Here is a 27,500-nt window from a genome sequence, read left to right as displayed (position 1 = left end):
CGAGCACTATGTGTGTATGTATATAATCGAAAGTCAATGTGTCCACACCAAATAAATAACTTTCCTCCCTCTCCACCGCCACTGACAGAAAACGTGTGTGTGACAGTGTTGACACAGACACTGGCAAACTACTCAACTGTCAGAGAATATTGACATCTTTCCTCTTACCCAAACACTGCCTTTCACAGATCAATAATTCACCAGCCTGTCAACAGTTTTTGACAGCCAAGGGGAAAGGAAAAGAAAGACTTTCACTTCAGCTCTAGCTGGATAGCGTTACACAGACATCCTGTTTGAATGTTGCAGCAGTCGGATATAACTCATAATGTATTATGCAAGACAAATAGCACAGCTATGTGGCAGTGCACCAGTCTTCTTCTTCTTCGTTCATGGGCTTAGACTCCCACGTTCACTCATGATTTTAGCACAAGTGGATTTTTACGTGTATGACTGTTTTTACCCCGCCATTCAGGCAGCATACGCCGATTTCGGGGGACAGTGCACCAGTGATGGCGCTATTATTATGCCAGGAGATTGGTTTCGCATAATTCTCACTTACTCTATGAATATGCATTTAGAGCGCAGACATCCCTGTGTTTTTCAGATATTGTCCCTTTCTTTTACTCTCTTTTCATAGTAATTAAGCCCAAAGCAAGCTTACTACAAAATGATGACAAGCTTACCTTAATAAGTGAAGTGTAATTGTGACCCTCCACCAGGGAATGAGTCGGATGTCACCTCACGCGGTTCTGCTCTAGGCCTAATATACATCCGGGGTTGTAGGTATCAGTGTGAGGGTCACCCTAATCACAGGCTTATAACTCAAAAAGTTTTGGCTCGTTTCTAAAACGGTTTTCACCACTGGATAGAGCATAAATAACTCTTTAAGAAAATGTACAAATATAAAAATCATGCAAAGGTGACATGCGACTCGTTCTGTGGTGGAGGGTCACAAATGTCGTTTTATCGAGCACATTGTAGAGAGGAAAGGAAAGAAAAGAGCGCCAGCATGTGTACACTGGATGAAGCCACACGGTCAATTGACCGTTTCCAATGTTCGCTCTCACACGGTCAATTGACCGTTTCCAATGTTCGCTCTCACACGGTCAATTGACTGTTTCCAATGTTCGCTCTCACACGGTCAATTGACCGTTTCCAATGTTCGCTCTCACACGGTCAATTGACCATTTCCAATGTTCGCTCTCACACGGTCAATTGACCATTTCCAATGTTCGCTCTCACACGGTCAATTGACCATTTCCAATGTTCGCTCTCACACGGTCAATTGACCGTTTCCAATGTTCGTTCTCACACGGTCAATTGACTGTTTCCAAATGTTCGCTCTCAACCGTTTCCAATGTTCGCTCTCACACGGTCAATTCACCGTTTCCAATGTTCGCTCTCAACCGTTTCCAATGTTCGCTCTCAACCGTTTCCAATGTTCGCTCTCACACGGTCAATTGACCGTTTCCAATGTTCGCTCTCACACGGTCAATTGACCGTTTCCAATGTTCGCTCTCACACGGTCAATTGACTGTTTCCAAATGTTCGCTCTCAACCGTTTCCAATGTTCGCTCTCACACGGTCAATTGACCGTTTCCAATGTTCGTTCTCACACGGTCAATTGACTGTTTCCAAATGTTCGCTCTCACACGGTCAATTGACCATTTCCAATGTTCGCTCTCACACGGTCAATTGACCGTTTCCAATGTTCGCTCTCACACGGTCAATTGACTGTTTCCAATGTTCGCTCTCACACGGTCAATTGACCGTTTCCAATGTTCGCTCTCACACGGTCAATTGACCATTTCCAATGTTCGTTCTCACACGGTCAATTGACTGTTTCCAATGTTCGCTCTCACACGGTCAATTGACCATTTCCAATGTTCGCTCTCACACGGTCAATTGACCATTTCCAATGTTCGCTATCACTCGGTCAATTGACCGTTTCCAATGTTCGCTCTCACACGGTCAATTGACCGTTTCCAATGTTCGCTCTCACACGGTCAATTGACTGTTTCCAATGTTCGCTCTCACACGGTCAATTGACCGTTTCCAATGTTCGCTCTCACACGGTCAATTGACCATTTCCAATGTTATATGTTATATGCAGTCTTATATCGCGCGCGTATCTCCAGACTCGGACTCAAGGCGCAGGGATCTATTTATGCCGTGTGAGGTGGAATTTTTTTTTTTTCTTTACACAATACATCACGCATTCACATCGACGAGCAGATTGCAGCCATTTCGGCGCGTATCCTACTTTTCACGGCCTATTATTCCAAGTCACATGGGTATTTTGGTGGACATTTTTTTATCTATGCCTATACAATTTTGCCAGGAAAGACCCTGTTGTCAATCGTGGGATCTTTAACGTGCACACCCCAATGTAGTGTACACGAAGGGACCTCGGTTTTTCGTCTCATCCGAAAGACTAGCACTTGAACCCACCACCTAGGTTAGGAAAGGGGGGGAGAAAATTGCTAACGCCCTGACCCAGGGTCGAACTCGCAACCTCTCGCTTCCGAGCGCAAGTGCGTTACCACTCGGCCACCCAGTCCACTATGTTGGCTCTCACGTCATCCCATTCCCCTTGGAGTTGTGCAGGCCGGCTCCCTAAAGTGCGCGTCCCTGCGTCCTATGCGCACTAGAAGCCCAAAGTACTAGAAATGTATGGAGGGGGTCCCGGGACGTGCTAAACTTTAAAAGAGCGGGTCCTGGGACGTGCTAAACTTTAAAAGAGCGGGTCCTGTGACATGCTAAACTTTAAAAGAGCGGGTCCTGTGACATGCTAAACTTTAAAAGAGCGGGTCCTGGGACGTGCTAAACTTTAAAAGAGCGGGTCCTGTGACGTGCTAAACTTTAAAAGAGCGGGTCCTGGGACGTGCTAAACTTTAAAAGAGCGGGTCCTGGGACGTGCTAAACTTTAAAAGAGCGGGTCCTGTGACGTGCTAAACTTTAAAAGAGCGGGTCCTGGGACGTGCTAAACTTTAAAAGAGCGGGTCCTGTGACGTGCTAAACTGTAAAAGAGCGGGTCCTGTGACGTGCTAAACTTTAAAAGAGCGGGTCCTGGGACGTGCTAAACTTTAAAAGAGCGGGTCCTGGGACGTGCTAAACTTTAAAAGAGCGGGTCCCGGGACCCGCTAAACTTTAAAAGAGGGGGTCCTGGGATGTGTTAAACTTTAAAAGAGGGGGTCCTGGGACGCGCTAAACTTTAAAAGAGCGGGTCCTGGGACGTGCTAAATTTAAAAAGAGCGGGTCCCGGGATGCGCTAAACTTTAAAAGAGCGGGTCCCGGGATGCGCTAAACTTTAAAAGAGCGGGTCCCGGGACGCGCTAAACTTTAAAAGAGCGGGTCCCGGGACGCGCTAAACTTTAAAAGAGCGGGTCCCGGGATGCGCTAAACTTTAAAAGAGCGGGTCCTGGGACGTGCTAAACTTTAAAAGAGCGGGTCCTAGGATGCACTAAGTTTCCTTTATCGTGCGTACCGTAGATAATTTTTAAAACTCCAATTATACGCTATTATACACTATGTGTGACCACAATGTTTTATTAGTACACCGGGACTTTCCGGCTTTTGGACCCTTGGGACCCTCTGAAATTCTGCACTGGGGGGTCCACGAACCCTCTAAACATTGAAAGTAGGGGTCCTGTGACCTTGGAGGAGGGGCGTCTGTGGGGAGCACTGTTGTGGGAGATAAAATTACCTTTCCGCAACGTTGGAGTCTGTGATGGCCTGGGGAGGGATCCTCCAGGGACAGTTGTACTTGCTACCGGGCAGACGGCGGAAATCAAACTGACAGCAGACCTTGGGGTCGGGCCCGCACGTGTGAGGAACATCGTAGGAGTAGAACGGCATCGCGTGGCAAAACATGTCTGTCGTGTGCTCCGAGTCTGTCAAACACAGGGAAAAGAAAAAGAAATTACATGGATTTTTAGCATTCTCAGACACAAATACAACAGAAAAAATAAAAAGAGATGAGATGTCTTTAGTAACTTTGTAGACACGAATACAAACAAAGAAAGGTTGTTGTTTATTGAATGTTCAATTAACATTTTATCGTACTGGCTCCGCGACTTAGCAGTCAATGTCGTTAGTAGGGGGCATAGTAGGTAGTGGGCTGAGTCCCTTAGCTCGGGACAGACCCACTACTGAACACCGTCGAAGTGACTCAGCAGAAGTGCAGTGTCAACTTCCGAGGGTAGCCTACCGCAGCGACCCGACATCCCTCCCTGGAGCGTCTGTAAAATCGACAGGTCTGGCAGCGGAACGAAAATTCAGATGTGGATGGAGCAGCGAATGCAGGGACGGGGCGGCGTGAGAGAATACCGGAACAAGGAACAGGTGTGAGGACAACAAAACAAAAACAAAAAAAAACACCATTTCATCGTAGAGTTCTTCTTCCTCCGTGGGCTGCAACTTACACTGAAACTCGTGTTTCACACCAGCGTTTTTTATTTTTACGCGTATGACCGTTTTTCCCCCCGCCAGGCAGCCATACTCCTTTTTCAGGGGATATTTTACAGGATCTTTACGGTGCATATTTGGTCTCAATTGTCTGTGTGTATAAGCAGGGCCTGCACACAAGTTGATTTAAGAGATTGAGAAAAATCTCCACCCTTAACCCACCAAAACCCAAAATGTCGACCCGGAAGGCCGATGTCTTTACCACTAGGCCATTGCGCCCCATCACCTAAGAATTCAAAGGGGGCTTAACTGTTGATGTGTTCCAGAAATAAATCTGTTGGGTTCTAATGCTGTGTGGAAGGCATGATTTCAAGTGAACATCTGCCATGTTGGTGACATATGGTTGGCTCACGTAAGTGTAGCCTATGCGATCGTAACTTTGTCTGTCTGTGCGTGCGTGTGTGTGTGTGTGTTTGTGCGTGTGTATGTCTGTGGTAGAAACTCTAACATTTGAAGACGTCACATTACATTGACGTCACATTATGACGTAAGAGGGTTAGACGTCACGCGAAGGAAGTACTGAAAGTCTCGGTCATTATTATTTTGAGCGGGCCGAGACTCTGTTGGCAGTCGTGTCCCTGTAAGTAGGCTACATGCAGACAGACAGATCTAGATCTAGTGTCTCGCTTTCTTGCACAGTTTCACCTATGCTCTTTCTGTGTGTGTGTGTGTGTGTGTGTGTGTGTGTGTGTGTGTGTGTGTGTGTGTGTGTGTGTGTGTGTGTGTGTGTATGTGTGACGGAGTGATTGAGTTTGTGTTACTGTTTGTCGATTTCTTACGTGAGCCTTGATGGCTTCGCCTCTTGTTTATATATAGATATCCACTGAGACTTGGCATGTAACCTCTACATAAAAATCCTGAAAGCACTACATGGCTGCCAACCTTATGACTATGACATTCTTGTGGGGGTCCGGGGGCCGCAGAAGGCTCCCGGTGGGGTGGTGTCCCCCCCTTGTCTGACTTGTGGATAAAGTCATAGTTTGTCTTGTACTCCGGTAAAAACCTCACTTTAGCCTAAGTTGGGTTTTAATCTATTTTTGTGGTTTTTGGCGCCATTTTTAGAAGGCCAAAACCGGAAATACAGCTCCTGTATCGTAAATCTCCTTGTCCCAGGGTACACGCTAGCTTACAAGAGCTGTCAGAAATCGGCGATAGCATGGGCGCGCTAGATAAACAAACAGTCTTGGCACTACTATAAAGGCCTAATTGACTCCGCTAAACAAACCACCGCCAGCACAGGTCTTGTGTTGACAGCTTTGCTGACAAAGGCTGTGGAACCACAGTGGGGAAGTTTTGCAAAAGAGGTCGGGCTTTAAATATGACTTTGCCAGATTCGGCAACCTGCGTCAGCTAGTGTGTGCATGTTCATAATATATCTTTTCTGCTAACATGTAAACAGACGATTTTCGGAAATAACTCTGTCAGGATTTGCAAGCATTGGGGAAGAGTTGCGCCCCGCTAACCTTGTACAAAACAGAAAACACGTGGTCAACAAAACCATGATCTTAGCGAATAACTGACTCTGATCGTTGTTTTAACTGGTCAACCACATGTTTTCCTGTTTGTACAAGGTTAGTGGGGTGCAACTCTTCCACACGCTTGTGAATCCTCATAAAGAGAAAACGTCTTTGTGAGCTATATTTACTGAACTATTGTTGACAGCTAGCTGTATTTCTCCGTTTACCTCTGTTGTGTTAGTGTTGTCAACACAGCTAAAATATGTGCATGGATATAAATCCTCTTCTTCTGCGTTTGTGGGCTGAAACTCCCATGTACACTCGTGTTTTTGCACGAGTGGAATTTTACGTGTATGACCGTTTTTACCCTGCCATTAACACTTTCGCGACGGGACACTGATAAATCAGTACCAGCGCTGACACGCCCATGGACGGGACGCGCATTTTTCAGTACCAGCCATAGAGGGTACACGACTCGTGATTGCTTCCCGGTTTTTGAAGCTTGCAAATAAATTGAGTTGTTTCCCTTGATACACTTGGCGTCCCCTTCTGCCATTTGCAAATCCGCCTGATTTGTGTGCGTTTTTGAGAAAAAAAAATGAATCAAAGGCGAGCCTTGTCTCGGGTGGAGATTCTCCGGATGTTGGACCTAGAGGATCCCGTAGAGCATGATTCGGACGTATCGTTTTCGCCTCACGAAAGCGATACAAGTAGTGAAAGTGAGGAAGAAACAGTCCCGTTGTTGCTAGTACGAGTCGGCAAACTACACGTGGTTGGCGGTGATACTGCTAGACGAACATGTATCTCGGAATCGTGCAGGAGCTATGGGGGCGTGGCAGCACTGATAACAATGGATGGCTGGAGCCTTCAAATCCTTTTGGAATTGTTCATAGGTGTACAGTTGGTACTTTGTTGTGAAAATGTGACTTATATTCAATATGGATTACCTAGACATCATTTGGTGAGTGTTAGATCTACAGTTTTGTTTCATTTGAGTCAGGATGCTGTGAGTGAATGCGTGATTTGCTTGTTTTTTTCTTTGTACTGTCTCCTTATTTCTGTGTACAATGTTAACAATATTTCAGCTAATTCATAGGTTTTACACCTTGTTTGGTTATAACATTATTTATAATACTTTCTGTTAAAAAATAACTTTTAAAAAAAGCAGTAGAAAATAAAACACACACAAAAAAACATTAAAAAAAAAAATTATCCCCCTTTCACCCCCCTTTCACCCCCCTTTGCTAAAACAAATCGCGTGACAAACTTATAAATAGCACGACTGAACTGGGCATCCATTTTTGAATTAGTACACAAAATTTGGTGGTGATTGGACTTAATTCAAGCTTGCTAGACAGATTTCTTTACAGTTACTGATTTTTGGGAAGTTTCTTGGTGGCAAGCTTGGGCAGGCAGGACGTAAACGCCGTGGCAGTGCTAGTCACAATAGTGTTAAGGCAGCCATACGCCGCTTTCGGAGGAAGCATGCTGGGCATTTTCGTGTTTCTATATCCCACCGAACTCTGACATGGATTACAGGATCTTTTCAGTGCGCACTTGGTCTTGTGCTTGCGTGTACACACGAAGGGGGATAAGGCCCTAGCAGGTCTGCACATAAGTTGACCATGGAGATCGAACAAATCTCCACACTTAACCCACCAGGCGGCCGCGACCGGGATTCGAACCCTTGACCTTTCGATTAAGAGGCCGACGTCTTACAACCCCGCCACAGCGCCTGTCATATAAATCTTCTAAAACTTGAGACATCAGCTAGGTAGCTGGCCTCATAACCTATCTTCTGCATATCTTAATTCTTATCAGATTACTGTCTGCCTTGTCAGCTTTCATGAGTAGTGTTGGTGAGCTTGCATAAATCTAAATGTGATTCTAAACGTTAAATGGCTTCTGGCATGAATAGTAATAAGAAACTTATCTAAGTATAATAAGTTATAGCTGTGCAGAGCTGCCGGGCATTACACTATAGCCTAGTCAAATGTCTTGAGTTCAGATCAGATATTGATGCAGTTTTAGAGAAAGAGAGAGAGAGAGAGAGAGAGAGAGAGAGAGAGAGAGAGAGAGAGAGAGAGAGAGAGAGAGAGAGAGAGAGAGAGAGAGAGAGAGAGAGAGAGAGAGAGAGAGAGAGAGAGAGAGAGACAGAGAGAGAGAGAGAGAAAGAGGGAGGAAGAGAGAGACAGAGACAGAGAGAGAGATAGAAAGAGGGAGGAAGAGAGAGACAGAGACAGAGACAGAGAGAGACAGAGAGAGAGAGAGAGAGAGAGAGTGAAAGTGAGAGAGAGAGAGAAAGAGGGAGGAAGAGAGAGAGAGACAGAGAGAGAGACAGAGAGACAGAGAAAGAGAGAGAGAGAGAAAGAGAGAGAGAGAGAGAGTGAGAGAGAGAGAGAGAAAGAGGGAGGAAGAGAGAGACAGAGAGAGACAGAGAGAGAGACAGAGAGAGACAGAGACAGAGAGAGAGAGAGAGAGAGAGAGAGAGAGAGAGAGAGAGAGAGAGAGATAGAAAGAGGGAGGGAGACACAGAGAGAGAGAGAGAGAGAGAGAGAAAGAGAGAGAGAGATAGAAAGAGGGAGGGAGACACAGAGAGAGAGAGAGAGAGAGAGAGAGACAGAGAGAGAGACAGAGAGAGACAGAGACAGAGAGAGAGATAGAAAGAGGGAGGAAGAGAGAGACAGAGACAGAGACAGAGAGAGACAGAGAGAGAGAGAGAGAGAGAGAGAGAGAGAGAGAGAGAGAGAGAGAGAGAGAGAGAGAGAGAGAGAGAGAGAGAGCTCAGAACTTTACATGTATTATCAAAGGATACAGGTTTTAGGCTAAGCCTTATCTTCCAACAACCAAATCAATCTTACACACCAACTCAACATAGCAGACTCTTCCCCCTCCCCCCTCCCCTCCCATACAGGCAACTTTACCCCAATCACTCCAGACAGTAAATGAAAACAAAAGCAAATCCATAGAAGAAAAAAAAGAATATAGAAGCAAAATCCAAAGAAACACACACTATTTCAAATGCATTTTACACACCATCACAGCCTCTCCCCCCCCCCCCCCCCCCCCTCAGTCCTGATTACCTGGGCAAGTCAATAAAAAGTGAGAATCTTGAACAAATGAGGGATGAAAGGATGAAAGTCATTTCAATGCTTGTTATTCTCTCAAGTGCCAGGAGATTGGTTCCGTATAACTCTCACTTACTCAAAAATTAAAAAACAAGAGGCGAAGCCCTCAAGGCTCCCGTAAGAAATCGACAAACAGTAACACAAACTCAATCACTCCGTCACACATACACACACACAGTAAGCATAGGTGACACGGTGCAAGAGTGGGAGACACTAGATCTAGATCTGTCTGTCTGTAGCCTACTTACGGGGAAACGACTGCCACATCGACACTGCGCTTTCGACAGCGCTTCCTCGCGCACACACTGGAAACACGCTGTGCAGAGCAACCTGTAGGAAATCTCCTTTGGTATCTTCTTTATCGATTTTTCTGGGGCTACGAAACCAAACAATGTGGAATCGTCTTCCCTGAATCGGCGAACTGCAGCTGGGTGAGAACTGTATCTATACCACAATCCTTTAGCGATCTGACTTAACCTTGACCCCTGACCTGGTCTACATACCACACACGACACAAACCAGTCACCTGTTTTTATCCCCCCCAAAACCCCCCACCACCCGTTTTCTTTGGATACACACTTTATCTACACACATGCCGACGAAATGTTGATCATTGCTTCAATACTTTGAAGCTGTTGCTTGGATAATAACCAGGTACGGTAAAATTAGTATTTCGGTGTTCAGTCAAATGTTAAAGTTTCTATCACACACATACACACACACACACATACACACGCACAGACAGACAAAAGTTAGCATCGCATAGGCTACACTTACGTGAGCCAATCAGCCAGATAAGTTTTCGTTTTTAATTGTTTGTCTGTGCACTTAAAAGACCGTTGGGTCGATATATTTGTGAATGTATTGTTTTGTCAATAACAAACGTTCCACCAACCTACCTTTCTTGTTTTTTGATTCTGAATTTTAGAACGTTGGCAGTCTCTTTGTTTTTGGATTTTCTCGCTTACTCCATTACACATGTCGTATGCATTTAGAGTGCTTACTTCCCTTTGGTTATTTGATCAATACAAAGTGAGGCAAATACAAACTCACATGCACTGTACACATCGTTACCCCCCCCTCCCCCCGTCCACACTAATCAGAATAAAACGAGACACATGACTATGAAATTGTAAAACTCAGCGTAATAAAGTAATAAGGAGAGCAACAGGTGTTGAAGCAATTTCGATTTCCCTGCAAACATGGGCTAACACCTTTATATATATAGGAGTCTGCATATAATGCTTTGTTACACTTTATTTAGTCAAGTGTTGGTCTGGTAAGTGAAGACAGCTGGCTAGCGGAGACCTGCATATGACTATCAATCAATCAATCAATGAGGCTTATATCGCGCATATTCTGTGGGTACAGTTCTAGGCGCTCAGCAGTGATGCCGTGTGAGATGAAATTTTATACGGCCAGTAATTGCAGCCATTTCGGCGCATATTTACCTTTCACGGCCTATTATTCCAAGTCACACGGGTATAGGTAGACAATTATTAACTGTGCCAAAGCAATTTTGCCAGGAAAGACCCTTTTGTCAATCGTGGGATCTTTAACGTGCACACCCAATGTAGTGTACACGGGGGGGAGTTCGGACACCGAAGAGAGTCTGCACACAAAGTTGACTCTGTGAAATAAATTTCCGCCGAACCTGGGATCGAACTCACGCTGACAGCGGCCAACTGAATACAAATCCAGCGCGCTACCAACTGAGCTATATCCCCGCCCCGGGTCAGTGTTGTAAATGGTTACTCCGGGGGCGGTTGGCCAATGGTACACTGGGCTTAGTATTTTGCGTTGTCCTAGGCCTGAGATTTTCGCTGTGACCCTGGGATCTTTATCGTGCGCAAGTGTGCACATGGGGGTACTCGGACACCGAGGTGAGTCTGCACAAATTTGACTCTGGCAAACAAATCCTGCGCCCGACGCGGGGTTTGAACCCATGCCGATAGTGACAACGGGTTTTAAAGCCAGGTCCTCTATCGACTAAGTAATCTCCCCACCAGATATGTTGTGGGGAGAGGCAAAAAGCAGTGTCTTCCAGAGACTGACTTGCACACACCTGAAGCAATGTTTTTTTCATTGCAAAGTACATATTGATTTATTCATATCATTTACAGTCAAACCTGTCTATAATGACTGCATCTAAGGGACCGACCAAACGTGGTCGCCATGGAAAGGTTAATAAATTATTTTGCAAACAAACTTTACGGCTGTTCCTAGCTTGTGTTTTAGTGTGAGTTAAAAATAGCCCAGCAGAGGGAATAGTTTGGCTACCACCAGCTGCAGCCAGCACACTGTTAAGCTCGCTTGCCTGTTACACCCAACTGCTTCCGCGCTATACTGGGAGCTTGGCCTTTTCACTGAGAGAGCTACTGGCTGCTGTGTTATCTCTGCTGTGGGGAAAGGATGGGTGCTGAAAATAGCCTGCAGCTAGAGTAGCAGAAATGAAGCCCTTTGAATAGCCGTCACCCGTGACTTGTCAAGGATCCTTTGTGGTCTTATAGTAATAGTCTAAATAGACAGGTGGTTGTCATGGCGAGGTGGTCGCAAAGTTTGTTTGTTTGTTTATTTGTTGCTTAACGTCCAGCCGACTACGCAGAGCCATATCAGGACGAGGAAGGGGGGGATGAAGGGGGCCACTTGTCAAGCGATTCCTGTTTACAAATGCACTAACCCATTACTTGTGTCCCAGCAGGCTTTAGTAAAACTAAATTAATACCTACTGGAAGATTACCAGTTTCCAGTATGTTAAAATAGGCTTAACCTATCTACTGCTGGGCTTACATCAGAACACTAACAGATTAAACTATACATGAATCGCGAGACAAGCGGCAAGAGAAGAGATTTTTGGAAAAAATACAGGTGAATGAGCAAGAAGGCAGAAAAAAGAAAAGAATTCATGAAGAAAAAGAGAGCATGACAGGAAAGAGGAACCAAAAATCTTCCTTTCAGCAAACTAGAAAGCTCCTGCGGTTCCAAAAACAGCCTCGGGAGGGGCCTTTAATTTCATAACCGCAGTGCCCCACTGCGGGATGGTCGCAAAGAAAAGAGTTACCCACCAAAGCTTTATACAGTGGAACCCCCCTTTTATAAGTAGAGGTTACATGCCGAGTCTCAGTGATTATTAAAAATAATGGTCGAAGTTAGCGGATCATGAAAAATGCGAGCTAAGACGCCTCAATTTTAGAATCCCTCCCTTCTAAGACACCTCAATTTTAGAATCCCTCCCTTTTAAGACACTTCAATTTTAGAATCCCTCCCTTCTAAGACACCTCAATTTTAGAATCCCTCCCTTTTAAGACACTTCAATTTTAGAATCCCTCCCTATTAAGACACCTCAATTTGAGAATCCCACCCTTTTAAGACACCTCAATTTTAGAATCCCTCCCTTCTAAGACACTTCAATTTAAGAATTCCTCCCTTCTAAGACACCTCAATTTTAGAATCCCTCCCTTTTAAAACACTAGCAGTCAAGCCCGGTTTCGCCCGGGTGTTTCTGATCTCCCAAGAAACCAGTAGAATTTTATTTCAATGAGGATAAGAATAGATGAAAGAGGGAGCTAATACATTCAGATTAAAAGGCTGGGAGACAGAGTGAAAGCATTACCATCAGCACACTCTTCTTGCTGAAAAATAACTTTGACTTGAGTTATCTCCCTTCCTAAGAAAAATTCTAGATACTTGAGAAGCCGGTCTAACATTGACTCTTTGTATTCTGTAAAGACAGATCAGGCATGCCTGCATTGAGAAAAGTTACCTCCCTTCAATGTATAATGAAGTAAGAGTTACCTCTCTTAGCTTTCAAAAATGTCCTGAACTGTCCGTTTGATTTTTCCTTTTTCATTTCTTCTCCTCATAGGACCAATAGAGTCTTGAATATCACTGGCATTATGTGCTTGTTGTATGTGAACACCAGGCAGTGAACTGGCCTTGCACTATATAGGCTGTATTCAATAAACATGAGGTTCATAATCTGAGAAAGGAAACAATGAATCAAGAAACTAAAACCCAGGTGCACATCTGTGGATCCTAGGAAGTGTCCATGCACACTATCGTGTTCCTGCCTCTTGCCATCTCTGAGGTATGGCGACCACAGACAGACAGACAGACACACACACACATACATCTTGTTTTATATATACTGTTCAAAAAAAGAAACGCATAGTTGCTACTTGCCAAATTTGTTTTATTTTTCGAAAAAATTAACAGAAAATCCAATATTTAGATTATTTGTTTGAAATTTGGTATGGACACAGTTGAATGCACACACAGTTCATTTGCATCTTCAAATCAATCAGTCAATCAATACGATTGGGTGCCGAGGCTGTCAAGTCAGTAGGGGGTGTGACTGCCTTGTGCAGCAACAACTGCCCGGCACCTTCTGGGCATGGACTGGATCAGATGCCGGATATCTTGCTGTGGGATGGTGTCCCACTCCTCCTGAAGTGCCTGCAATAGATCGCGGTGATTTGCCGGCGCTTCTTCTCGCCTGCGCACACGTCTGTCCAATTCATCCCAGAGGTGTTCTATCGGGTTCATGTCTGGCGACATGGATGGCCAGGGAAGCACCTGGACATGGTGGTCGGTGAGGAACTGGGTGGTGAGTCGTGCTGTGTGCGGGCGAGCGTTGTCCTGCTGGAATATGGCATCCTGGTCAGCCAGAAGAGGAAGGGCGTGTGGGCGCAGAATTTCCTCCACGTATCGCTGGGCAGTTATGCGCCCTTGGACGTGCACCAGGGTGCTCCTTCCAGCGGTATTGATCGCCCCCCACAACATGACGCCTCCACCACCATGAACGGGTGCCTCATCCACACAGTTGGGCGCGTAACGTTCGTTTACTCTCCGGTAGACCCTCCTCCGACCATCATGTCGCTGGAGCAGGAAGTAGGACTTGTCGCTGAACCACACGTGTCTCCAGTGATTCCGGACGGTCCAGCGAAGGTGCTGGTTGCCCCACTGCACTCGGTTCTGGCGATGGCGGCGGGTGAGGACAGCTCCTCTGTGAGGTCTGCGAGCTCTCAACCCAGCTTCATGCAGGCGGTTCCGCACGGTCTGGTCCGATAATCGGTGTGGCCCGGGGAGAGCCTGGACAGAAGATGAGGCCGACAGGAAACGATTCCGGAGGTGGCGGAGCCGTATGAAGCGGTCGTGAGCAGCAGTTGTCGCCCTTGGTCTTCCCGCTCGTGGCAAGTCAGCAACGGAGCCAGTGGCTTGAAACCTGACCCACAGTCTACTGATGGTGCTCTGGGACACGTGGAAGTGCCTGGCGATTGCACTTTGACTTTGGCCTGCTTGTAAACGACCCAATGCAATTTGGCGGTCTTCTCTGCTCAATCGGGCCATCTTTCGTCGCTGAATTGTCGTCTGATTTCTTTGTGGCGAACAATCCGCTTTTATGGGTTTTGGAAGACATGGTGAGAGCTCAATATTCCCCGAGTTTCACGAGATTACACTGAAGCATGACGAGTGGTCATGCCAAATGAGCAATTTTGACATTGTAGCCACTGATAACGCATGCGTCACGTGCAGAGCTCACTTGTGGCAATGGACGAAAGGTCGACGACCAGATAAACATTTTCTGCAGTTTGGTGGATATCCTTGTAGCCATATAAACTAACCAAATATTACAAGCTATGCGTTTCTTTTTTTGAACAGTATATATAGTAGATTGTTCACTCAGATTTTCTGTTCACAACCTCTACAAATTCACCCCCATTTTAAGACTCCCTCCTTTCTAAGACCTGATTTTTTCAGACTTTGGGAGGTCTGTATTGAGCAAAATGTTTGATCAAAAAGACTCACCCCACTGCTGCCTCCACATAAACTCCAGGCTTTGCTGACGAGACAGATACTTCTTCATGGAGTAGTGGACGCGCTGAATCAGCATATTTTCAAAGCCCATCCTCTTCAGCAAATAAGCCATGGTAGACGAGTATCCGAACGGGTCGACGGCCCAACCACTCTTTGGCCGCACACCTAGCACAGAAAAAGACAGAACAGCGTTTTCAGGGAGAAATAAGTACATGTGTAGAAGAATTAAGACATCGTCTGCCCAAAATAAAGTATGATTGTCCTACTGGTTGATTAGAAAACTGTCACATTCGTAAGTGTTTTCCATTTTTTTCTTTTTAATTTTCATTACTTTATTGTCCAATCGCTTTGAAATTCGGGTCGCTTCCTCCTAATGGAAAGCTAGCAGCAACAGAGTCGTGCTACCCAGATGTGTAATTGTTTAGGCGTAATCAGCCACCTGCACTTATGGCAGAATGACCGAGGTCTTTTACGTGCCACAGTGGTGACACAGGGGTGGAACATGGTAACCATCTCTGAGTTTGCACATAAAGTTAACCCGCGTTCGTCCCACTGCTGCTAGCTTTCCACAGGGAGGAAGTGACACCATTTTCCCAGCAATCGGACAACAGAGAAATAAAAATGACAACTACATGTACAACAACAACAACAACAACAACATCAAGATAACAATTCTTTCTTTCTTTATTTGGTGTTTAACGTCGTTTTCAACCACGAAGGTTATATCGCGACGGAGAAAGGGGGGGGAAGATGGGATAGAGCCACTTGTCAATTGTTTCTTGTTCACAAAAGCACTAATCAACAAGAAGAGCAAACGCTCGATCGAGTCACTTTCGCAGTTCTGAATATTATATGAGGCATCAGATGGACAGGAAGAAATTGCTATTCACAACACAATGAGTCACGTTCACATAAAATTTGAGCCCGGTCACTTTTATAGTTTCCGAGAAAAGCCCAACGTTAAGTTGTGTGTTGCCGAACAGAAAAGGCTAGTTATCTCCCTTGTTTTTCTGATAACGTTCGTAAAAGGCTACAGATGTAAATACTTTGATGTAAAGAATAATCCTACAAAGTTTCAATCACATCCGATGAACTTTGTCAAAGATATAAAATGTCTAATTTTTCCTTTGACGCTGACCTGTGACCTTGAAAAAGGTCAAAGGTCAACGAAACCATCGTTAAAGTGTAGAGGTCATTGGAGGTCACGACTAAACAAAATATGAGCCCGATCGCTTTGATAGTTTCCGAGAAAAGTCCAACGTTAAGGTGGTGTCTACGGACGGCCGGCCGGACGGCCGGACAGACTAACACTGACCGATTACATAGAGTCACTTTTTCTCAAGTGACTCAAAAATTAGCTCCAGGGGCTTGCAACGTAGTACAATGTATTACCTTACTGGGAGAATGCAAGTTTCCAGTACAAAGGACTTAACATTTCTTACATACTGCTGGACTAAAATCTTTACAAACATTGACTATATTCTATACAAGAAACACTTAACAAGGGTAAAAAGAGAAACAGAATCCGTTAGTCGCCTCTTACGACATGCTGGGGAGCATCGGGTAAATTCTTCCCCCTAACCCGCGGGGGCCCCAGGGAGGGGTAAATCCTTCCCCCTAACCTGCGGGGGGTACAGATAACAATGAAAATGTGATCACCAGAAACATGGACAATAAAACACAAACAACAGACCAATTTAGACACAAGGTCTTCATCAACAAACAAAAAATATATATAAATATAAAAGGAGACATGCCAGAAAGAGAAAAAAAGAAAATGAAAACTGACTAGAAAAAGGGCTGTCAGACAGAAAGCCTCACCCATACGATACACAATTTCGAGAAATGTGACAACAGAGAAATGAAAATGAAAACTGATTGTAACAAGAAGGGCAAAGCCCATACGACTCACATGCTTGACCTTTACATGACCTTGACCTTCAGGTAAACCTAGCAATGACATCATACACTAAGAACTGCTTTACACATTTTTCCTACCAAAATACATGTGACCCAAGGTCAAGGTCATCCAAGGTCATGCAACACAAAGCTGTTAATTCAAGACATAGGAAGTACAATGGTGCTTATTGGCTCTTTCTACCATGAGATATGGTCACTTTTAGTGGTTCACTACCTTATTTTGGTCACATTTCATAAGGGTCAAAGTGACCTTGACCTTGATCATATGTGACCAAATGTGTCTCATGATGAAAGCATAACATGTGCCCCACATAATTTTTAAGTTTGAAACAGTTATCTTCCATAGTTCAGGGTCAAGGTCACTTCAAAATATGTATACAATCCAACTTTGAAGAGCTCCTGTGACCTTGACCTTGAAGCAAGGTAAACCAAACTGGTATCAAAAGATGGGGCTTACTTTGCCCTATATATCATATATAGGTGAGGTATTCAATCTCAAAACCTTCAGAGAAAATGGGAAAAATGTGAAAAATAGCTGTTTTTTAGACAACATTTATGGCCCCTGCGACCTTGACCTTGAAGCAAGGTCAAGATGCTATGTATGTTTTTGGGGCCTTGTCATCATACACCATCTTGCCAAATTTGGTACTGATAGACGGAATAGTGTCCAAGAAATATCCAACGTTAAAGTTTTCCGGACGGCCGGACGGACGGACGGACGGACGGACGACTCGGGTGAGTACATAGACTCACTTTTGCTTCGCATGTGAGTCAAAAAGAAAATGAAAACTGACTAGAAAAAGGGCTGTCAGACAGAAAGCCTCACCCATACGATACACAATTTCGAGAAATGTGACAACAGAGAAATGAAAATGAAAACCGATTGTAAAAAGGACTAACACTAACAGACGGAAACCTGTTTCAACACAAGGTCTTCATCAGCAAAAAAATAATAAAAAAATATATAAAAGGAGAGATGACAGAAAGAGAAAGAAGAAGATGAAAACTGTCGTGGAAAAAGCACTAGCAGACAGAAAGCCTTACCAGACGATAAAAGTTTTCCACAAATGGAACAACATAGAAATGAAAACTGTTTGGTAAAAGAGCTCGCTGATGGAATTTAAACCTTACCCAGAGTGCCGTTGAGCCACTGGTGGCCCTCCAACAGCTGGTCGATGATGGCGAAGTAATGCGTGTTGGCTTCGTCAGGCATAACCCACCCGCCAGTCACGATCTCCAAGCGCCCTCCGTCAATCAGCCTGCAATCAGCCCACAGCCACATCTTTCATGAGTTTGTACCGTCATGCAATTAAGTTCTACGTGCAATACCATACAATGCATAGAGAAACAAGAGGCGAAGCCTTCAAGGCTCACGTAAGAAATCGACAAACAGTAACACAAACTCAATCACTCCGTCACACACCCACACACACATAGGTGACACTGTGCAAGAAAGCGAGACACTAGATCTAGATCTGTTTGTCTGCATGTAGCCTACTTACAGGGACACGACTGCCAACTAGTCTCGGCCCGCTCAAAATAACAATGACCGAGACTTTCAGTAATTCCTTCGCGTGACGTCTAACCCTCTTACGCCATAATGTGACGTCTTCAAATGTTAAAGTTTCTATCACATACACACACACACACACACACACACACACACACACACACGCACAGACAGACAAAGTTTATCATCGCATAGGCTACACTTACGTGAGCCAACTATATGGCTTGCACGAGTTACTTTTTTAAATATTGAACTAGCGACCTGCTAGTGCCTTTTCCCCCTTCGTGTGTACACGCAAGCACAAGACCAAGTGCTCACGGAAAAGATCCTGTAATCCATGTCAGAGTTCGGTGGGTTACAGAAACACGAAAATACCAAGCATGCTTCCCCGGAAAGCGGTGTATGGCTGCCTAAATGACGGGATAAAAACGCCTTCACACGTAAAAACCCACGGTGCAAAACGCAGGTGAACGTGGGTGTTTCAGCCCATGAACGAGGAAGAAGAAAAAGATATGTCTTTCCGTCAACTATGAAGACCGTTGGGTCGATGTACTTGTGAATGTCTTGTTTTGTCAAAAATCAAACGTTTCAATAAACTACCATTCTTGTTGTTTGATTCACGATTTTGGAACGTTACCAGTCTATCTGTTTTTGTTTTTTTAGATTCAGAAGACCTGAAGGACAAGTGAAAGTAAGACATACTTCTTGACACGGTCTCTCCTCATGGCGTCCAGCTCGTCCCACCAGAGGGAGAAGTAGGAGATTTCAGCGAAGATGAACTTGCGTCTGGAGTCCTCTTCCATCTTGGGCAGCATGTTCTCAAAGATGTTGCGCGTCTGCTGTCTGTAGTAGTCCATGTACGTCTTGATCCACCCTGAACACAAACAGAAAGAAGGGTAGAAAATGATCATTGGTATAGGGCGGGGATGTAGCTCAGTCGGTAGCGCGCTGGATTTGTATCCAGTTGGCCGCTGTCAGCGTGAGTTCGTCCCCACGTTTGGCGAGAGATTTATTTCTCAGAGTCAACTTTGTGTGCAGACTCTCCTCGGTGTCCGAACACCCCCCGTGTGTACACGCAAGCACAAGACCAAGTGCGCACGAAAAAGATCCTGTAATCCATGTCAGAGTTCGGTGGGTTATAGAAACACGAAAATACCCAGCATGCTTCCTCCGAAAAACGGCGTATGGCTGCCTAAATGGTGGGGTAAAAAACGGTCATACACGTAAAATTCCACTCGTGCAAAAAACACGAGTGTACGTGGGAGTTTCAGCCCACGAACGCAGAAGAAGAAGAAGAAGATCATTGGTGTCTTGTTTAATACCATGTCCTTAACTGGGCTAGGCCGACTGCGCGAAGTATACTGGTCTGCTGTCTGTAGTAGTCCTTGTACGTCTTAATCCACCCTGAAGAAAGAACGTACAAAATGATCATTAAAGTCTTGTTTGATCCCATATGGGGTGAAGAGAGTGGGGTGGAGGGTTGGAGGGTTTAGAGATTATTCTTCTTCTATTTCTTTTTTCTCAAATAGAGAAGGTACTAGCTTAGGGTTGGGTGGAGGATTAGAGAGTGGTGGGGGGGGGGGGGGGGGGGGGGGGATTAGAGAATCTTCTACTTCTTTTTTCTCAAATAGAGAAGGTACTAGCTTAGGGTTGGGTGGAGGATTAGAGAGTGGTGGGGGGGGGGGGGGGATTAGAGAATCTTCCACTTCTTTTTTCTCAAATAGAGAAGGTACTAGCTTAGGGTTGGGTGGAGGATTAGAGAGTGGTGGGGGGGGGGGGGGGGGGGGGGGGGGATTAGAGAATCTTTTACTTCTTTTCTCTCAAATAGAGAAGGTACTAGCTTAGGGTTGGGTGGAGGATTAGAGAGTGGTGGGGGGGGGGGGGGGGGGGGGGGGATTAGAGAATCTTCTACTTCTTTTTTCTCAAATAGAGAAAGTACTAGCTTAGGGTTGGGTGGAGGATTAGAGAGAGAGGGGGGGGGGGGCAGAGAGAATTTTCTTCTTCTTCTTTTTTCCCAAATAGAGACTGTCCTAGCTTAAGGTTCTTGGAGATGTTGCGCATCTGCTGTCTGTAGTAGTCTTTGTACGTCTTGATCCAACCTGAGAGAAAAGCGTATGAATGTACAAAAGTTGCCTTTTTTTTTTATCTGCCTATCTCAAGTTACTGTCGTTTTGAGAAGGGACAAGGCTAAGTTCACAGGGCAAGACATGCAAAAATAACAATTTTAACCATTATTTTATTGCAGTTATATTTAATTTTTGGGAAGGGTTGGGGGTGATAATACAGTGTTCTAGATGAGCAAACGTGTAGCAAAGACCTGTCCACGTACGTGTAGATATTAACGTAATTCACTTTTTATCTCCAATGTTCCAAATCGTACGTTGTTTTGCTCCCACCAAGACGTGTAGATCTCTGGCAAACGCATGACATAACAAGAAGAGCAAACGCTCGATCGAGTCACTTTCGCAGTTCTGAATATTATATGAGGCATCAGATGGACAGGAAGAAATTGCTATTCACAACACAATGAGTCACGTTCACATAAAATTTGAGCCCGGTCACTTTTATAGTTTCCGAGAAAAGCCCAACGTTAAGTTGTGTGTTGCCGAACAGAAAAGGCTAGTTATCTCCCTTGTTTTTCTGATAACGTTCGTAAAAGGCTACAGATGTAAATACTTTGATGTAAAGAATAATCCTACAAAGTTTCAATCACATCCGATGAACTTTGTCAAAGATATAAAATGTCTAATTTTTCCTTTGACGCTGACCTGTGACCTTGAAAAAGGTCAAAGGTCAACGAAACCATCGTTAAAGTGTAGAGGTCATTGGAGGTCACGACTAAACAAAATATGAGCCCGATCGCTTTGATAGTTTCCGAGAAAAGTCCAACGTTAAGGTGGTGTCTACGGACGGCCGGACAGACTAACACTGACCGATTACATAGAGTCACATTTTCTCAAGTGACTCAAAAACTAGATTTGATGATAATTCCCATACAAGTCCTAAAAAGTTACACATCTAGATATCTCTTACGGCATGAACACCCAGATATTCTGTGAAATACTGAGGCTCCTGACGGACCGAACGGACAACCAATGATATTCCCCGCTTGAAGGCATTTTATCATCAGACGTTTAACACTGCAATTACCACAAAATCCAAATTACTTAAGTACATATATCAAAATATAATGCTAATGCTGTAGTGTTTCGTTTGTCTCTAGGTTACACTTCTCCATGCGAGATAATTAAGTCAATTTGATTTGATTTGATGTGTTGACGGGCGCTGTAGCATGGTGGTAAGACGTCGGCCTCTTAATCGGGAGGTCGAGGGTTCGAATCCCGGCCGCGGCCGCCTGGTGGGTAAAGTGTGGAGATTTTTCTGATCTCCCAGGTCAACTTATGTGCAGACCTGCTAGTGGCTTATCCCCCTTCGTGTGTACACGCAAGCACAAGACCAAATGCGCACGGAAAAGATCCTGTAATCCATGTCAGAGTTCGGTGGGTTATAGAAACACAAAAATACCCTGCATGCTTCCTCCGAAGGCGGCGTATGGCTGCCTAAATGGCGGGGTAAAAAACGGTCATACACGTACAATTTCACTCGTGCAAAAACACAAGTGTACGTGGGAGTTTGAGCCCACGAACGCAGAAGAAGAAGAAGATTTGGTGTGAAGCACAGCAGGGAGTCTTACCAGGATCGCAGTGAGAGTGGGGAACAACGAAGATCTTGAGTTTTTTGGTGCTGACTTCGCTTGGATCGTACTTGACGTCCCAGCCCTGCTTCCAGGCCCCGCCGTCGGGGTTGTCGAACGGCAGAGTATCCACTACTTGGTGCATCTGAAACATGCAGGTCAAGCACAGTTATTAGACTACAATCAAACTTGCCACTGCGACCACCTGCCAACAAGGGCCACGACGGGTGAACTTTATGTGCAGACCCAGAGACGTTAGCCATGTCTCACCATCGTGTCACCACAGTGGCACGTAAAAGACCTTGGTCATTCTGCAGGTGGCTGATTACAGCTAAACACACATACACCTGGGTAGCGCGACTCTGTTGTTGCTAGCTTTCCACTGGGAGAAAGCGACCCGAATTTCCCAGCGATGGGACAGTGAAGTAACGAAAATGAAAGAAGAAAAAAATTGAAAAATGAAGCACAATAAAGGTTTCCACTTACATCAATGTCGGCGTTGGCGCCTTTACTGCTGCTCAGCGAACACATACTGCCAGAGACGGTCACCTTCTCTCCCGGTGACACCTCGTAGATTTCACCGGGTTTCGCCGTCTCCCTCGCTGCGCTGTCTTGCTTAAGGGCCTCCGGTACCGCTACTGGCTTCTGCGCCTGGTCTTTCACCTGCATAACAGTGAAAACTTCTTGATTGTGTCTTTATGTATATGAGCTCATGGCGATGCAAAAACACACACAAGGGCATATACACTAAAATACAGCTCAAAACTTTCTCACTCTCAAAGTAAGGTGGAACACCCACCACCCCCCCCCCCCCCCCCCCCCCCCCCCCCCCCCCCCCCCCCCCCCCCCCCCGTTGAATGCCTTCAAAATCTGAGAGGAGTCTTAAAAAGGGGATCAGCAGCAGAGGTTATGAACAGAAAATCAGAGAAAACAGCTGGGCCATAAAAGGGAGAAAATCTTAAATTGGGAGGGAGGGGGTCCTCGAAGGGAGGTCCCACTGTACACTGTGGACTGGGTGGCCGAGTGGTGGCCGAGTGGTGGCCGAGTGGTAACGCACTTGCGCTCGGAAGCGAGAGGTTGCGAGTTCGACCCTGGGTCAGGGCGTTAGCAATTTTCTCCCCCCTTTCCTAACCTTGGTGGTGGGTTCAAGTGCTAGTCTTTCGGATGAGACGAAAAACCGAGGTCCCTTCGTGTACACTACATTGGGGTGTGCACGTTAAAGATCCTACGATTGACAAAAAGGGTCTTTCCTGGCAAAATTGTATAGGCATAGATAAAAATGTCCACCAAAATACCCGTGTGACTTGGAATAATAGGCCGTGAAAAGTAGGATATGCGCCGAAATGGCTGCGATCTGCTGGCCGATGTGAATGCGTGATGTATTGTGTAAAAAATTCCATCTCACACAGCATAAATAAATCCCTGCGCCTTGAACATGTGCGCGATATAAATTGCATAAAATTTTTTTTAAATCCCTGCGCTTAGAACTGTGTGATCCGTTGTAAAGTGTACATTTGGTGGCGCAGTGGTATGTAATCTCAATGCGCCCTTTGACGCAGTCTGAAGGGAATTGTGATGGGAAATTTTTTTCAGATTTAATGCGCCAATGGCGCAGGGCGCACTAGTAAATGAAAGCCTGAAACTGTCCATCACACACACTTGCACAGAGAACAAGAACAACAACAAGAACAACAACAAGAAGAACAACAAGAAAAAGAACAAGAACAAGAACAACAAGAACAAGAAGAAGAAGAAGAAGAAGAAGAAGAAGAAGAAGAAGAAGAAGAAGAAGAAGAAGAAGAAGAAGAAGAAGAAGAAGAAGAAGAAGAAGAAGAAGAAGAAGAAGAAGAACAACAACAACAACAACAACAACAACAACAACAACAACAACAACAACAACAACAACAACACTTCTCACCAAATCGTCTTTTTTTGGTACGGCGACGACATCGCCTGATTTTTCATTGACAAGTTTGACCAAGTGTCCGAGAGCGTTATCGTCTCCCTTGGCTAGCAGACCGACCCAGTTCTTGATGTCGGCAATCAGCTCCTTGTTCTTGTTGAGATCCTGTTCGATCATGTGGATCTTCGCTTCCATGCCCTCCATTGCTTCCTGAAACACAGAGAAAATAATGTTGTGTATACAGTAAAACCCCTTTTTAAGACCTTGTTTTTTTCGGACATATTCTTATACTCTGTAAATGTACCCCCATTTTACGACTCCTTCCTTTTTGGCTCACGAAGTGTAGCCTATGCGATCGTAACTTTGTCTGTCTGTGCGTTTGTGCGTGTGTGTGTGTGTATGTCTGTGGTAGAAACTTTAACATTTCCGAGTCTATGTGTGAGTGGTTATCCAAGACTATGGATAAAGCTCGCATAAGATTACGTCACGGTCAAAAGTGTTTGACGTCAATTAATGCATCATGACGGCATGCCTCCCTGTCGTCTTTCTCTCTCGCGTGGTGTGTGTGGTCTCGGTCATTGTTATTTTGAGCGGGCCGAGACTATTTGGCAGTCGTGTCCCTGTAAGGAGAGAGACAGAGAAGAGAGAGAGACTGAGACTAAGAGAGAGAGAGAGAGAGAGACAGAGAGAGAGCCTGAGCGACTAAGAGAGAGAGAGAGAGAGACTAAGAGTCTGGAGAGAGAGAGAGAGAGAGAGAGAGAAGAGAGAGCGATAGAGAGAGAGAGGAGAGAGAGCCTAGAGAGAAGGGAGAGAGAGAGAGAGACTGAGAGACTAAGAGAGAGACATAGAGAGAGAGAGACTGAGAGCTAGAGACTAAGAGAGAGAGAGAGAGAGAGAGAGAGAGAGAGAGAGAGAGAGAGAGAGAGAGAGAGAGAGAGAGAGAGAGAGACTGTTTGAAAGATTGAGAGGCTTGACAACAAACAAATCAAAAACGTTGTTGGGGTATATTTCGGAACATTCCTGTATTTGAAACTTTTCACTTCCGGCGTGCGATGTGTGTGTGTGGTAGGGACTTACTTTGTGACAGATCGTCCAAATGCGCAAGTATAAGAGCTGCGCGTTTTAACGATTCTTGTATTCTTTGTAGCCTATTCTTTGCATCGATCAAATGCGCACACATCGATCGATGTGTGCGCGTTTGATTGATCCACCAAACGCGCAGATCGATCAAACGCGCCTAACATCATCACTGAAAGACATGTATCAAAACAATGAAAACAAGAGGCGAAGCCTTCAAGGCTCACGTAAGAAATAGACAAACAGTAACACAAACTCAATCACTCCGTCACACATACACACACACACACACAGTAAGCATTGGTGACACTGTGCAAGAAAGCGAGACACTAGATCTAGATATATGTCTGTCTGCATGTAGCCTACTTACAGGGACACGACTAAGAGTAATACCTAATATTCTGGACTCGCAACGAAATATACAAACAAATGACAATGAACAACGTTTCGACCTAATGGTCTTCAACAGGTAAAAAAAAAATGAAAACAACAATACAAATTATATCAAAACGACTTATCAGAGAAGATGATGTCCTCCAAGCGCAAAAGAAGGGGGAAGGGGGAAGGGAGATAAATCAAAAAGAAATATGAGCAATGAAAAATGAAACCAAAACGAAACAAATCAGAATAATAACGCTTGAAGGGCCTGAAGTTGAAAGAGAGAGAGAGAGAGAGAGAGAGAGAGAGAGAGAGAGAGAGAGAGAGAGAGAGAGAGAGAGAGAGAGAGAGAGAGAGAGAGAGAGAGAGAGAAGGAGAGAGAGTGTCAACAATACCTGCGACACGACTGCCAACTAGTTTCGGCCCGCTCAAAGTAACAATGACCGAGACTTTCAGTAATTCCTTCGCGTGACGTCTAACCCTCTTACGCCAAAATGTGACCTCTTCAAATGACGAAATGTTAAAGTTTCTACCACAGACATACACATGCACCCACATACGTGCGTGTGACGTCTTCAAATGACGAAATGTTAAAGTTTCTATCACACACGCACGCACGCACGCACAGACAGACAAAAGTTAGCATCGCATAGGCTACACTTACGTGAGCCAAAAAGTGTGGGAATATCATACTCAGGAACTCTCAGTCTCATGTAAAGTTTCATGAAGATCGGTCCAGTAGTTTTCTCTGAATCGCTTTACATATATACACACACGCACACACACACACATACGTACATACACCACACCCCCGTCTATGTTAAAACATTTAGTCAAAACTTGACTAAATGTAAAAATGAGACCAGAAATCAACAATGGACAATACTGAACTTGCATTGCACGATTGGGTTTTTCAAACAGGGTTTTATTGTGTGTTTTTTTTATAAACTTTAATGTCTTGTACTTGTTGTTGATTTTTTTTCTTTCCTTCTTCTTCTTTGTTCGTGGAATTTTACGTGTATGACTGTTTTTTACCCCGCCATTTCGGCAGCCATACGCCGTTTTTGGAGGAAGCATGCTGGGTATTTTCGTGTTTCTATAACCCACCGAACTCTGACATGGATTACAGGATCTTTTTCGTGCGCACTTGGTCTTGTGCTTGCGTGTACACACGAGGGTGTTCGGACACAGAGGAGAGTCTGCACACAAAGTTGACTTTGAGAAATAAATCTCTCGCCGAACGTGGGGACGAACTCACGCTGACAGCGGCCAACTGGATACAAATCCAGCGGACTATCGACTGAGCTACATCCCCGCCCATTTTTTCTTTCCTAGATCCTTTGTTTGGTGTTGCTGGTTTCAGTTTTTGGGGGTAATTTGTTTTTTTACCACATACAGCATTCACATGCCGTGCAAGTCAGACATGCTACACTCGCCTTGGCTTGGATTTTCAAACAATTCCTTTATTTTTTTTAATTAAATGTTGATCACTTAAGGTCTTGTTTTTAGCTTCTGTTGGTTTGTTTTCTTTTGTTGTTCTTGGTCTTTTTTTCAATGCTTATGGATTGGTGAGATGTCAAAACACAGGGTTTCATTTACTAGTGTGCCCTGCGCCATTGGCGTATTAAATCTGAAAATGTCCCATCCCAATTCCCTTCAGACTGCGTCAAAGGGCGCATTGAGATTACATACCACTGCGCCACCAAATGTACACTTTACATCGGATCACACACACACACACAGATAACACGATATAGCGGCTAATTCTCAGACAGCACCATAGTAGTAGTCCAGTGGACGATACCTTCCGCCTGTGATGCAACCACAGAATGGGACAACTTTAACTTATCGGCCGCGATGCTTGTAGGCGATATCGCCAGTCCCAAATACTACTACGACGAAAACTAGGCTGACGAACGTTTCTGACCCAAAACAACCCAAAGTATAATCAAAAGGTCCTACCGATCGCGCCAGACTCCCAGTATTAGGGCTGGTAACTGTTTCCAGCATCAGATAGAGGGATGTGAACATCACCAAGAAGAACAGCGCTCCCCACCAAACCATGTAACGCTTCATGGCTGTTGTCTGGTGCCACGCCGATCGCAGAATGCTAACTTATCGTGCGTCCGGCTGGGTTCCAAAGCCAGCT

At 44.9% G+C, this 27,500-nt stretch overlaps 1 protein-coding gene across 1 annotated transcript in view; it reads right to left on the bottom strand.

The window, feature by feature from the left end:
• Window positions 1-27,500, bottom strand: part of LOC138950477 (alpha-mannosidase 2x-like) — a 55,666-nt gene that overhangs the window by 28,098 nt on the left and 68 nt on the right. Inside the window, exons 1-8 of the mRNA XM_070322202.1 lie at window positions 27,314-27,500; window positions 23,912-24,106; window positions 22,480-22,656; window positions 21,994-22,138; window positions 19,002-19,173; window positions 17,921-18,048; window positions 14,861-15,034; window positions 3,707-3,893 (exon numbers count right to left, since the gene is read on the bottom strand). The exon at window positions 27,314-27,500 is cut by the window's right edge and continues 68 nt beyond it. Coding sequence (XP_070178303.1) covers window positions 3,707-3,893; window positions 14,861-15,034; window positions 17,921-18,048; window positions 19,002-19,173; window positions 21,994-22,138; window positions 22,480-22,656; window positions 23,912-24,106; window positions 27,314-27,427 — 1,292 coding nt within the window. The 5' untranslated portion in view covers window positions 27,428-27,500. The remainder of the gene's footprint in view (window positions 1-3,706; window positions 3,894-14,860; window positions 15,035-17,920; window positions 18,049-19,001; window positions 19,174-21,993; window positions 22,139-22,479; window positions 22,657-23,911; window positions 24,107-27,313) is intronic.

This window comes from Littorina saxatilis, linkage group LG16 (assembly GCF_037325665.1).
Source record: "Littorina saxatilis isolate snail1 linkage group LG16, US_GU_Lsax_2.0, whole genome shotgun sequence".
Lineage (NCBI taxonomy): Eukaryota > Metazoa > Mollusca > Gastropoda > Littorinimorpha > Littorinidae > Littorina > Littorina saxatilis.
Note: the sequence above shows the minus strand (reverse complement) of the source record. Positions and strands in the feature narration are given on the sequence as shown.